The sequence below is a fragment of the Martes martes genome, assembly GCF_963455335.1.
Source record: "Martes martes genome assembly, chromosome: 1".
NCBI classification, from domain to species: domain Eukaryota; kingdom Metazoa; phylum Chordata; class Mammalia; order Carnivora; family Mustelidae; genus Martes; species Martes martes.
In genome coordinates this window covers 150969590-150983042 of record NC_137888.1, presented here as the reverse complement: position 1 = coordinate 150983042, position 13453 = coordinate 150969590, and the positions used below count along the sequence as shown (strand labels likewise).

The 13453-nt window shown below is 48.5% G+C and overlaps 1 protein-coding gene across 1 annotated transcript in view; it reads left to right on the top strand.

Annotated features, from left to right (window-relative positions):
* ITGA9 (integrin subunit alpha 9) overlaps positions 1-13453 on the top strand; it is a gene marked incomplete at its 5' end in the record, with an annotated part of 332275 nt that overhangs the window by 40913 nt on the left and 277909 nt on the right. Inside the window, 3 exons of the mRNA XM_080801218.1 lie at positions 7341-7470; positions 9786-9871; positions 11812-11880. Of these exons, the coding sequence (XP_080657344.1) occupies positions 7341-7470; positions 9786-9871; positions 11812-11880 (285 nt within the window). The remainder of the gene's footprint in view (positions 1-7340; positions 7471-9785; positions 9872-11811; positions 11881-13453) is intronic.

Genomic DNA, 13453 nt, shown 5'->3' with positions numbered 1-13453 from the left:
AACTGGTCTCCCTGATCTGTTCTTTTTTTTGGTAGTAAAATATATATAACGTGAAATTGACCATTTTGACCATTGGGAAGCCAACAGTCCAGTGGTATTTAGTACATTGATGGTGTTGTGTAGCCGCAGCCTTTGTAGCTTGAGAACATGTCCATCACCTCAGTCTGCCCCTGTTTTCTACCCCCATCCCTCTGTTTTCTGCACAGCAGCCTGAGGAATCTTTCCAGATCAAACCCTGTCATCCTGTCTCTGTGCTTCCCGTCACATGGTAGATTAAAATCCACACTGTGTCCCGGCCCATGGGCCTGGCTTTCTGACATTCTCTCTCCTCCTCTTGCTCCAGGACAGCAGAGAGCTGCAGTATCCAGGGCAAAGCTGCCCACCTTAATTCCTGCAATGTCTATTTAAATTAAAAAGTGGACAGTCAGCAATGCAACATCTCACTCAGAAAGCAACATGGAAAGGGTAGAAAAGTCAGACATGTTGTCTTTCACTCTCAGACCAACGAACATGACGTGCTTCCCCCCGACCCCGCTGTCTGCACCCTCTCATTCTCACTATATCCCTTCGCTGTCACTTTGGTACAGTTCTTATGAGTGTCTACACAGAGATCTGTGGGAGGCCCGGTGGACGGTGCCACCAGTCGTCCTCACTGCTCAGGCCCCAGTGAGCAAGATCCCTCTCCTATTTCCTCTCCCGTGTCCAAGCCATCAGGGAGTCCCGCTTCCTGTGCTCCCAGAACCTATCCCAGAGGCCTCCATTTCTCTCCCTCCTCTGCTGCCCTGCAAACCTGGGGGACCGTTGTCTTGCCCAGGGTGCTACCACAAGACCCTCCCGATTCCCTGCTCCTGCCCTGCCTCCTGACAGCCTCTTCCCAGAGGGCAGCCACAGCTACCTCCCCGGAATGAGAAAAATACCACAGCACTCCTTTGCTCAGAGCCTTCTGTCTTCCCATCATATGTACAGTGATATCCAGACTCCTCCGTGTGGCCACCTGGGGCTCCCTACCTTTCCTGCCTCACCCATTACCTGGCCTCCCGGACGCCCCTCCTCCAGCCTCAGAGACTTGGGACTTCCTGGCCACATGGGGCTGGGGGTCCCCACACACAGCATCTTTGTGCACAAGTACACGTTTCCACAGAAGACAAATGTAGTAGAGGAACTGCTGGGACCAAAGCCGTCTAGCATCTGAATTTGGGTACATCCTGGCAAATTGCACCCCAGAAATGTTTGCCGACCGACAGGCCCCCAGTTGTGTGTCATTGTTCCTATAGCCTCTCACCAGTACTCATTTTTCTCATAAAGATACCTCATTTTGCTAAAATGTCCCTTTTTCTGCTTATGAGTGTAGTTTAGTGTTCTTCAAATATTGGCCATTTGTCTTTTTCTAGAAATTGCCTGTTTATGTTCTTGGTCCTTTGTTCTGTTATTTTTTCTTCCTTTTGATTAACTGATTTTTAGGAACTTGTAAGATACCTTTAACACTAATCTCATCTCTTTTTACATGTTGTAAATTTTTCTCGTATCGGTCTGAGTTGGCTTATGGTGTCTTTATGGCACTCCCATGAGACAGTCCTATTACTTCAATCCATCAGTCATTTTCTCTCTGGATTCTTCACTTCTCAGGAAGACCCTCCCTCTCCTAAGAATACAAAATATGCACCTGTAATCTTTTCTAGTACTTTTACAGCTTTTTGTTTTTGGGTTTTTTTTTATTTTTTTTTTCAGATTTCTCTCTTCAATACAGCTTGGATTTCTTTTTGCAAACATTGTATGGTAGAAACAAACCTCATTGTTTCCCTAAATGTGTAGTTGATTGTTCTCCTATTGGCCTGCTCACCAGGTCTCCTCCTCCCCTTTGATTTGAAATACCTTCTGCAGTATGACGGGCTCACACTCTCCTTCCATCTCTGTGCTTGGTGAGATTGTACAGTCTCTGAGGCTGTCATTTCTCTGGAAGGTCTAGCAGAGTCTGTCTCTGCCTGGGAGGCAGCAGAGCACCCCTGAAAGTCCACAAGCAGGTGGCGGACACCGTGGATGGCAGTGCTGGGAGAGAGAGGCCATGTAGCCTGGGGTCCCTGGGGCTTTAAAAGTGGGAGGCCCAGAGGGAGACCAGGTGGGAGGCTGTGATGTGGTCCAGCTACAAAACAACAGGGCAGGAAGAAAAAAGGACCAGAGGGATGGGAGAATATAAAGTCGATATCCGTGGGCTGGGTGGCTGAGGACTGTGGAATGGAGGAAGTAGGTTTTGAGGCAGGGTTCTGGAGAATAGGGGTGCCCCAGGGGAAGAAGGCTATCTAGAGAAGAATCGCTGGGAGAGAGAAATGAATGGGCCTGCTTTCAGCACATGCAGTGTGAGGGGATGGAGGGACACTCGTAGGTGTTTTTAGAAGATACTTGGATACAGGGAACAGAAGCCAACCTGAGTTGGAAACTCTGATTTGGTCATTTCTAGTACCTCTCAGAGGGGACTAGCTGTGGTCAGCGTGGGGGTGGGGGTGGGAAGGACACCTCCTTTTGACAGTTGGAGGAGAAAAAAGGAGACCCGTTGCGGAAATGAGAACACATCAGAGATGATGGAGAACTTGGGGAGAGAAGGAGTTCCCAGGGAGGGGGTGTCATTATGGTCTCAGCGGCTGGAAGGTCAGGGAAGACAGGGCACTGGGGCTGGGCGGAAGGAGGGCTGGGTGGGAGGAGCAGAAAGGGCAGGGGTGGAGGGGAGCCCAGGGGCTGTGTAAGCTCCAGGTGACCAGAAGAACAGGAGGACCTATTGAAACTCCATACTCTGGGAACCGTGGAGCCTCAGCATGTGCTGGCTGGGCAAATAGCCCTGGGGCCGTGGTGCACGGATGGGGGGTTGTGGGGCTAGTGTCAGGGAGGCTCAATCTTCTGACCCGGCCACTGTGTCCTGGCCGCCCTAGGCTTTGGCCTCCCTAAACACGAGGTCTTTGAACTCACTGCCTCTCTTGTTTCTGGAACTTCAGCTGTGGGAGGCTGAGCAGGAAATGTGGTTGAAGGGGTCATGCAGCACTTCTCCCCTCCCCTGCCCTCCTGCTGACCCTGTTACTTGGGCTGGCTCTCGCTGCGGGCCAGCCTGTCCCTGCACAGGGTAGGCAAGCTGGGTATGCTTCTGTGGCCTCCAAGTACTCTGGCCCCGGGTGCCTGAAGGTCTGTGACCCAGGGGTTACGAAAGCTGTTTGAGCTACAGACGCCACGTGAGTTTCAGCCTGTCACTGAGGATAAAGGAGAGCTTCCTGGGAACTTTATTTATTTTTGTAGCCTGGGTACAGATACTTTGTGAGTAGCAAGAGAAGACATGGGCCAACCTGCCAGCATTGAGGCACTGCCATAGGAGCCTAGAGACCCCGGGTAGAAGTCCGGGTGCAGACTTCTGTTGTAGATCCCGAGTGCGCCTCTGCTCCCCGCCTGCCCGTGCCAGCTTGCAGTGGTGAGAGAAGTCCGAGGCTTCTCAAGCACACCCCTGTGCCTCTGGAGGTTCTGCTAATAAATGCAGCTGGGGAAAAGGTCCACACTGTTTATGGGAGGCATTCCACATGGGAGTTAGGTGGTGTGTACCATTGTGTTGGCTGTTCCTGGGTGGTGGGGAGCTAGGCAGTGATGCCATTTTCCTGGCACTGGTGACCAGTGCCGAAAGGGCACAGGCATCATCCCTGGTGAATGGGAAACCCAGATACAGGGAGTTCCAGGAAGACACTATTTTCCTGCCCGCCCCCGCCCCTGCCCCAGCCCTGTGGGTCTCAGGCTCAGCCTCAAGTTCTCTAGTTTGAACCGAGGGAGAAGGAGGCATGAGCACGAAGACGAGGGTGAAGACAGAACAGAGCTTTGGTTTAAAGGTTTTTGAGGGAAGAGATTACCTTGTCTTATCAAGCTCTGTGATGTTTGAGAGAGCGGGTGTGGGGATGGGTTAGACATACAACTCTCGATTGGTATGCTGGATTGATTTAAATGATCAGAAAACAGTGTGCCTACTGCCTGGTGTCCCAGAGAGCCTTACAGGTCCCTGATGACGGTCAGGGCTTTGGCTTAGGAAGAGCTGCAGGTGGAGAAGCTCTACACGTGGTGTGTGCCCCTGGCACCGAGGCCAACGGTCCTTATGCTCCCTCACGCCCTGAGCGTTTGGACACCCGATTCCAAATTCCTTTCTGAGCTCAAGGTGAAGGAAAAAGTCTCTCTCCTCTGATGAACCAATCGTTTGTCTAATGTTCCTTCTAGAACTAGCCCAGCCCCTTACACAGAACAGAAGAGTACAGGGGACAGGGGCGAATGGATGCACTCACCACCTGTGTTTTTTCAGTGATGAGTTCTGAGTGCAGGAAGTGATATGTTTTTATAAAACAGCGGGATACTTCAGAGAGAACTGCTTACCAACGGCTCCCGTGGGGGTGGCTGGGACCTCAGAACCTGAATGCAGTGGTCCTCCGCAGTCTTTCCTGGTCTCCACCTTCCTGAATCACCAGCACCATGCCATTCAGGCAGGATCTGGTGGCTTGTCTTCTGTCTGTGCTCATACCCTACTGCTTAAGGTTGTTTCCCAAATGGCCTGCAGCAGAAGAGTTGTTCAAAGCCTCACCCGTTTGCCACCACGGTTGGAGGCACGCTCTCCTGCCCATGTGCTGTTTCTCTGCTTTCTCTTCAGATGCCTCTGGCTTGTTCAGACATTTGCTCTGTGGAATTCAGGGTGACTTTATATATTGTCATCAGAAACTTAGGAGCCTCGTAGCAAGATCTAGCCTTCAGGGACTTGTCGGAAAGCAGCCCCTTCTGACAGTGGTGAGGCCAGCTCTGCAGAAAGGGCTAGCCTGGATGGATGTTTCTGAAATAGAACAGCATGTGGGGACTCAAGGGGCCAAGGGCGGGGTGGGTGTGCTTTGGCACTGAGAGGTCTTGGTGACATTGCAGGGTCTAGTGTCTGCTGTCTGCATGGCCTGCACCTTTGGGGTTTTTGTGCGGCTGAGGGGTTCCCCTGAAATTATCTTTATTTGTATAGAATTTTTTTTGAAACTGTTTTGTATGTTTCCATGTTGCCTTCCCCTGGGAATGTCCTACAAAGGGACTTTGTTGATCTGTGTATCAAGTATAAGCTTTCATACATGATAGTAGTTGCTTAATATTATTGACTGAAAAATTAATGATTTTGTTAGGAAAATAATTTTTATCATTTCTTATTGCAGTGTAGGTGCTTTGGGAAACCCAGATAATCAAAAGAAGGGATTCCCTGTTGGGAAGGAAGGAATGAAAGCCGCAGTCGGGGTCATCCTGGGATGCAAGGCAGTGGGCGCCTCCCCACACAGCAGCTTCCACACAAAGTGTCCTCCATTTTGAATGTACTGTGTGCTTTCTGAGGTGACTTTCTTGTCAGTGTTTAATCACTGTTCTGGAACTTTGAAAAACACTTGGGTGCCTGGGTGGCTCAGTCAGTTAAGCCTCTGCCTTCAGCTCAGGTCGTGATCCCAGGGGCCTGGGATCGAGTCCTGCATCCGGCTTCCTGTTCAGTGGGGAGCCTGCTTCCTCCTCTCCCTGTTGTTCCCCCTGCTTGTGCAATCTGTCTCTCAAATAAATAAATAAAATATTTTTTTAAAAAGTAGAATTTTTAAAAATACAAAATAAATTTTAGGGATGAGAGAGAAAGCGAAAGAGACAAAAAGGAAGAGAAAGACAGACAAAGAGAAAGAGACAAAAAGAAAGAGAAAGAGAAAGAGACAAAGTGACCGAAGAAGGGAGGGGAGTGGAGAGATCCCTGTAATCCTGTCACCCAGTGGAAAAAATACACAAGTGTTTGGGGCTTCTCCTTCTGGGCTCTGTTTTGTCTGTCTGTCCACAATTGTTTTTCCTTTTATAAAACGTGATCATAGTATACATATTTTTGGCCTGTCCTCATTAACTCAGTGCTGTGTGGCCCTGTCTCAGGGCTGTTACATCTACAGCATTTTTGTTGCTTCAGGATTCTGTTGAATGGGCGTGCTGTGGTTTTGGGTGCCAGATGTTAGATGTTTAGATAATTTCCAACTTTCTTTCCCTCCCCCCCTTTTTTTTAAGGTTTTACATATTTACTTGAGAGAGAACATGAGAGTGAGAGAGAGAGAGTGTATAAGCAAGGGGGAGGGGCCGAGGGAGAGGAAGAAGCAGATTCCGGCTGGGCAGGGAGCCCGATGTGGGACTCTACCCTAGGACTCTGAGCTGAAGGCAGACACTTAACTGACTGAGCCACCCAGAGGCCCCTGGATCATTTCCAAATTTCTTTAGCCCAGTGACAATGCCTATTCTTATGGGTGAAGGCATGTAGTTATTCATGCTGAATTCCTTAGGCAGGTGCCTCATTTGGAAGTACTTGAAATTCTCATCAGTACTGCTCATTAGATGGTTTTGTAACTCAAACCAGCTCTTGTCCCCATTGAGGGTACAGGGCCATTTGCCCCTAATGCAAATGCTGGAGATCACTGTGTCTTTGTGTTTCTGGGTTTTTTGTTTGTTTGTTTGTTTGTTTTTAAGATTTATGTATTTATTTCAGGGAGAGGGAGAACACGCACACATGAATGGGGAGAGGGCTGGAGGGATAGAACCTGTGGGGCTAGATCCCATGACCCATGAGATCATGACCTGAGCCCAAACGAAGAGTTGGATGCTTAGCTGACGGGGCCATCCAGGTGCCCCTCTGGGTCTATTTTTAATAGCAATGCTGTCTCTTGCTGTCCCGGGTCTCTGTCCTTCCCTCGGTGTGCCTCTCTGCTCTCTTGATTTTGTTGTGGGTTTGCAGTGGGTCACAGTGGCCACAAAAGCAAGCTTTACAGCCATTCCTGAGAAGAGCATCCTGAGTGAGGGCCCGGTGGGGAGGGATTTCCTTGGAGTGTCAGTGCACAGTTTTTTGCAAAGATGCTTCTGGGTTATTGTTTTCTCTATGCTCTGTATGGGGCAGGTGGGTTTGGTGTCCAGGCTGGTTGAGGGGGTGGCGTCTTTTCGTGAGCACCGTTTCCTGGAATTCTGCGATTCAGGGCAATGCGCAATATTTGTCATTTCCTTATTTGGTCCTGTTGTGGAGGTGAGGAAGTATGCGTGAGCTTATCCGTGGGTAGCATAGGGACCTGGTATGTTCCTCATTCTTGCTCAGTTATCCTTGTCTTTACTCCTGATGACCCCATGTGTATGATGGATTCCGTAACACCAGGGAATCTGGCGATGGAGTTTTCGTTACCCAGCCAAAGAAAGTCCTTGGTGTGAGGCATCTTTGAGTTGTTGGCTGTGGCCGTGGTTCTCATTATACCACCCGCTCCCCTCTTCAGCTTCCGTCCCTGTTTATTTACCTTTGGGTTTCTCTTCGGTAGGAGCTGGTGGTGATGGGCGCCCCAGGGTCATTTTATTGGGCCGGGACAGTCAAAGTGCTGAACCTTACGGACAACACCTATTTCAAACTGAACGATGAAGCCATCATGAACAGGCGGTACACTTACCTGGGTGAGTAGCTCAGGGATGGGAAAGGTAAGAAGGGGACACGGGAGCGATTCTCACCTGGCTCATACACTGTTCCTTTACTGGTGTAAAGAAGAGTTGTTGACTTTCACATCCATTGTTCTAATTAGGTACACTCTTAGCCAGGGCACCTTACATCAAGCCTCAGACCCAGCGGTTAGAGAACAAAGGAGGGGTCTGAATTAAAACTGATTTAATTACAGAGCTGACAGTTGAATGTCTAAGGAATCAAATTTTTTCTTACTTGAGCAATTACTTAAGTTCAGATACAAAATGAGTGTGGTAGAATCCTGGTTTTCCATGGTATTTCTTTGGCTGTGGCCTCTCCTCATCACACCAGTTGCAAATAGAAATAGTAAGGACCAGGAAAGCCTGGGTGGCCCAGTCAGTTGGGTGTCTGCTTTGGGCTCAGGTCATGATTGGGCTCAGGGTTTTGGCGTCAAGCCCCGCATTGGGCTCCCTGCTCTGTGGGGGCCTGCTTCTCCCTCCCTCCCCCATCCCCCCAGCTTATGCTGTCTCTTGCTGTCAAATAAACAAAATCTTTGAAAGAAAAAAAAGAAATAATAAGAAAGAAATTAACATGATGGATGGCAGCATAATGCTGAACGTTAGTCACAGGCTCAGAGATATTTCTCTTATTTTCTCAACTCTTTCAACCTTCTAGAAAGAAAATAGATACAACTTAACAGCCACCAGGCAAGCGTTACATTGCACTATTGAGGGACAGAGATAAGCTGTCTTGGCTTGTGGACCTGAAGAGTTTGTGTGGCTCTCTTCCTTAGTTCATGTCCTAAGTGCTATCATTCTGGATGCTGCTACTTTTCATTCCTGAAACAACCTTATGAGGCAACTATCATTACCCACAAAGTACATAACTTGCCAAGGTTACATGGCTTGTAAATAGCAAAGTGGGGGCTTAAACTTGTGGTTTCTGAGCCCAGAGTCTCAAAGCAGAGTGTTGCTGGGTGTGGCTTTGGGGTCCAGGATAGATCTTTGAACTTGAGGGGCTGGTGGCTTCTCCCTGTGTATACCAGAGACCCTTATTGCTAAAGGGCTTTCAAGGTCACCTAAGGCTTTGATATCACTCATAATGTGCTTTGGTAATGGGTCAGGCCACAGGGTCAATAAGAATTGATCACAATATGGTGTCATCACCAAATCCAGACAGATTGTGATCACAGCACTAGGGTTTGAAGGTGAAGACAAGGTTTGGGGGAATATATGGCCATCCATAAGGTCTCTGCTGGCTAAGGAAGAACTTTCAGCCAGCCCATGAGGCTCTCAAGAAGCAGGAGACATTTAGACTAAGCTCAGACAACTTTTACCTTTGTTTCTAGATTCCTTTTACATCCAGATTCTTTTCTCATCCATACCTACCCCCCTACTGTCACTTTTGTTCTGCCTTCTCTTAGGAGGGAAGATGGCACAGTGGTTAACAGCAGAGGCTGTGGAGATGCACAGATTGGATCTGAACTTTGCTGGGTTATCTGGGGGATGTTACTTAACCATCCTTAGTCTCAGTTCCTACATCTGTGAAATGGAAGAAATGATCATACCTTCCTTACAGAATTGTGCGCTTGAAGTTTGCTGGCATCCAAACACATGCACAGGAATGTTCCCAACTGCTTTATTCATAGGAAAGCAGGAATATCTGGGAACAACCCAGATGCCTAGCAGTATAATAAAGATGTTCTGATCTCTTCACACAGTAGACCGTTGCTCCACAATAAAAGGAAATGGACGCTCTTATACTCTGCATGGATGAATGTCACAGGTGCTATGTTGAGTGAAGTTCTAGAACAGGTCAACCAAATATATAGTGATAGAAACAGAATAGTGGCTGCCCGTAGGAGAGCATTGACTTGAACAGGTAGGAGGGAGCCTTCTCATTTGGGTTCTGTACTTATATTCACGCTGGGCGGTGATCGCATGGCTGTGTGGCTGTGGACACTTCCACGGGTTCTACCCTTCAGATATATGCATGTGACCATATGAAAATTATATCTCAAAAAGAAAAAAAAAACAGATGTGAAGTATTTAGCACAGTACCTGTTTTAAACTACCTCAGAAAGCACTCTTTCCTGCCCTGGTGTTTTTGTGACCCTGACTTTTTGTGAGATGAGCCATTTCAGCAGGAGAAGACTGACAGATGCCATTTGTTCCCTTGGAGGTTACATTCCAAGAATAGCTAGGTCGTAATTGTCCAGGCAAGGGATGCTTGAGAAGCCTTTTCCTCAGATCGATCTTTTTCTTCCTTGCCTTGGCTCATCCTCTCCTCTGTTAATGTCCATCCCTCACAGGCTATGCAGTGACGGCCGGCTCCTTCTCTCGCCCGTCCACCACTGATGTCGTAGGAGGTGCCCCTCAGGACGAAGGCATCGGGAAGGTGAGGAGAGAAGTCTGTGGAAAGCATGGGGTCAGACACAGGGCGAGTGTGCTGCTCCTGGTGTAGAGGCTTGCCACTGATTGATCTGAACATTCTCCTGGGTGGCTGGCAGGTAAATGACAAAGTAATCTCCCATCAACCTCCTTCCAACAGCTTTTGAGAGAGTACCTCAAAAGCTTAATCAGAGAGTGAATGCTACTCCCAAACCTCTCCAATCTCTGCACGTTGTCATCTCAGCTGTGTTCAACAGCTGACTCTGTGTGCGAGCTTATTAAGACTGACTCTTGGCATCATGGCGACCTCTGAAGAAATGGTGTCTAGCACTGTCCAGCTTTAAGTTCTCCACTCTGCCAAGTCCTTCCCAATTTTGACTTTAACTTAATAGAGCCAAGTCTAGTCTCATGTATTTTTGGGACTTTATTTATCTATCTTGGGACCTAGAGTGTCATATTTATTTCCCCAGTGTTTTAGAGCCAAGACTGGTTCAGTCCAAAGGCTGAACAGGAGATATGTGGGTCAATTTTCCTAAAGGATCTGCCCAGGCTATAGGAAATACCCTACGGATCTAGGGCTGTCTGTCTGGTCCCTTTAGGAACTGTGGCCTCTGTGGGGCCGAGAGTATGAAGAACTATGTTTTCTGATTCTTTAGCTGCAGGGTATGGGAAATCTAGATTGGGTAGGTCTGTGTGAGTCAGGAACCTGCATTTTTAACTCCATATGGTCTCTAATAGAAAAATCTGAACTAGGGAATTATCTTTGGACCTGATCCCAGGGAGTGGACTTAGGATAGTGTATGGCCATATCTCCAGGGACTCAGAGAGTAGGGTCTGGATTTTAGAGAGGCCCAGATGGAACAAGACCACTGTTCACTGGAGCCTTAAGCCAACATGTCTGTCTGGTCAGCTGACTGGTACATCCTGAGGATCGTTTCCCTGAATCCTCCCAGGCAGGAGTTAGGAGCCTCAGCTCTCGTTTCTGGAACTTGTGCCTCCCTCCCTGCTAACACGGTTGCTAGTGAGAAAGGATCTTGGGGAATAAAACCAGTTAAAAACACAGGCCACTGAGCTGGGGGAGGCCAGCCGATGAACTCTGATAAAGTCAGGAAAGAGGTGGGTCCTGCAGGGTCACATGAATTCCTCTACATGGTGGAGGGAAGAAGCACTGAGAGCCGTCCCCACGCTGATAACGTGATCCGGGAAAGATGCTGTGTGCGTGTGCCCCGGCTTCTCTGCAGCGTTGGTAACAGAGCCTGCCTCCTGGCTCACGGCTGTGCAGGGGTCTCCGTGCTTCCTTCTCTCCCAGCTACACAAACTGGGTCTGACTCCATCGTGTTCCCTGCAGATGCTTGTGATTGTCTTAAGATGGTCAGGTCTTAGGATGAGAACAGTATTTATAACTGGCAAAACCAGACAGAATCCTGGATTCAGCTAACAACGAAGAACCTGAAAACACTTCTTTCGGTCGGATCATGAGAGAGGTGCTGGGAAGACTGGTCGTAGTTGATGGAGTTGGTGAATGTCCAATTCTTGGGGGCCCTAGACTAGACCTCTGGCCTGCAGGATTGTTCATTTCTGGTGTCAGGGCCCAAACACCTTCTCACTAGGGTGGTGGCTTCTTACCTCGCAGGATGGTCCCCTACCCTGGTTCTCATGGGATGCTGTTCCTGTAAGATGCGGCTTGGAAAAGAACTTTTGTAGTCCTGTCATTTGGGAGGTTCTGCATCAAGGCTCCTCTTTGGGGTAGAGAGGCATGGTGCCTCCGGATGGAAGGACACTCTTTTTTGCAGAGTTGGTAAATTGCGGGGAACTTCACCAGCCAGCTCACAAGCACCTGCCGTATGCCTGGTTGGCCTTAATTTAAGTAGGAGTCTCAGGAGGATGCTGGTCAATATCTTTGCTCATGGCTTCTATCTTAACTAGATTTTTTTTTTAATTCCATAGGTTTATATTTTTAGAGCTGATCGAAGATCGGGTACCTTAATTAAGATTTTCCAGGCATCAGGTAAAAAGGTGAGATTCTGGGTACCGGTGTTCTTCTTTTTGCTTGCCAGATGTCATCCTGTGGGAATCAGTTCACTTTTTAGAAAATTGATGTAGAGGCCCTATCCGTGCCCTAGGTTTGTATGGCAGCCCCACAAGCAGTTGGCTTACCCCCCTCAGCACTGTGTGGAACCTGCGGATTGTGGAGTTCAGGCTCGTAGGACTCAGGCAGCAAGATGAGTTTGGGCACAACCAAGTTTCATCACAGAGTTCAAAAAGGACTTCCATAGTTCAGATAGTCATCAGAATTACGACTTGCTGTATGTCCGCCTTTTTCTACCTCTCTGACCTTCCATCTGCCTCTCTTATACATGCAGCCCGGAGAGATCACACGCAGTTAAGAAGGGTGGCAAACCCATGCGATCTAACTGATAGGCATGTAGGCAGACAGCTCTCACTCTCCCGGGGTCGCAGGCCCAGCAGTGCCCCTCCTCCTCTCATCCTGAGCCCCCCACCCCCCACCATTGCCACAGGGCCTGTTGTCACACAAAGGAAAACCAAACACAAGTCACTTGGCTCCCTTGAGAACCTTGAAATAGAAATAGCTTGGGAAGGCCACCTTGGAATTAGTCCTGGGCAAGGTTTGTCTGTGTGTGTTCTCTTGTCTTCGTCCTGGCCCGATCCTCTCTCGATTTCCTGCACGTTTCCATTAATGCTGCACCCATAGTCTGAGATGAAGGCAAGTAGAGGGTCCCTGGGTTAATAAGGCACGTTTTTTCATGGGCTTGTCCGTCCTGCCCACCTTAGCGTGGCTCAGACCTGCAGGACCATTTAGGGAGATTGGCTGCGCTCAGAGGACACACCTTTAGGCGGGGAGGCCAGGGAGTAATTTGGAGGCTTGCCTTCGTGTGGAGGCCTTACTGAGCTCTGGGAAGAAGCACAGGACTCTGGGACTTGGGAGGGAGATGCCAGGAGACAGGAGAAGGTGGAAGGTGGTTTTACCCACCACCACCTTAGGAAAAGGGGGAGAGACGATTGTTTCCTTTGTGGGCTTTGTGGCCACGTGCCGTGCCCCAGCCCAGTTCAGATCCTGCTGTGGGTTAGACCTGCTCTACATAAGCCTGGCACCATTACACACTGTTCTGACAGTAAATATTCTCATTTCCCCAAATCCCACTCACAAGTAGAATTTTTTTTTCAGTTTTAATAGCCTTAATGTGTGTACTTAGTAGAGAATTGTTGTAATCTTTTCAATTAAAAAAAAACACATCACCAAAAAAATAAATAAAATTTTAAAAAATGCATCACCAAATCAGGTTTGTGAAGTTTCCCTGAGAATAGCTCTGCATTCCCCTGGGATCCACACTGGCCTGTGTTATTTTAACATTTCCAAAACCCCCAAAGCAACCACACTGGAAAAGACTGAGCAGTTCTGCAAAAAAGGTTTTCCAAGCACCCCTGACAGTTAGATGAGAAAGGACATGGTGCTGTTTGTGATAGAGCCCCAGAGCAAGGAGTGTGGGAATGCCCCTAAGCCTAACATTTAGGTCTTTTTTTAAAAAAAAAAAGAAATAAAGAGGTGTCTACTATGGGAAACCCAGAC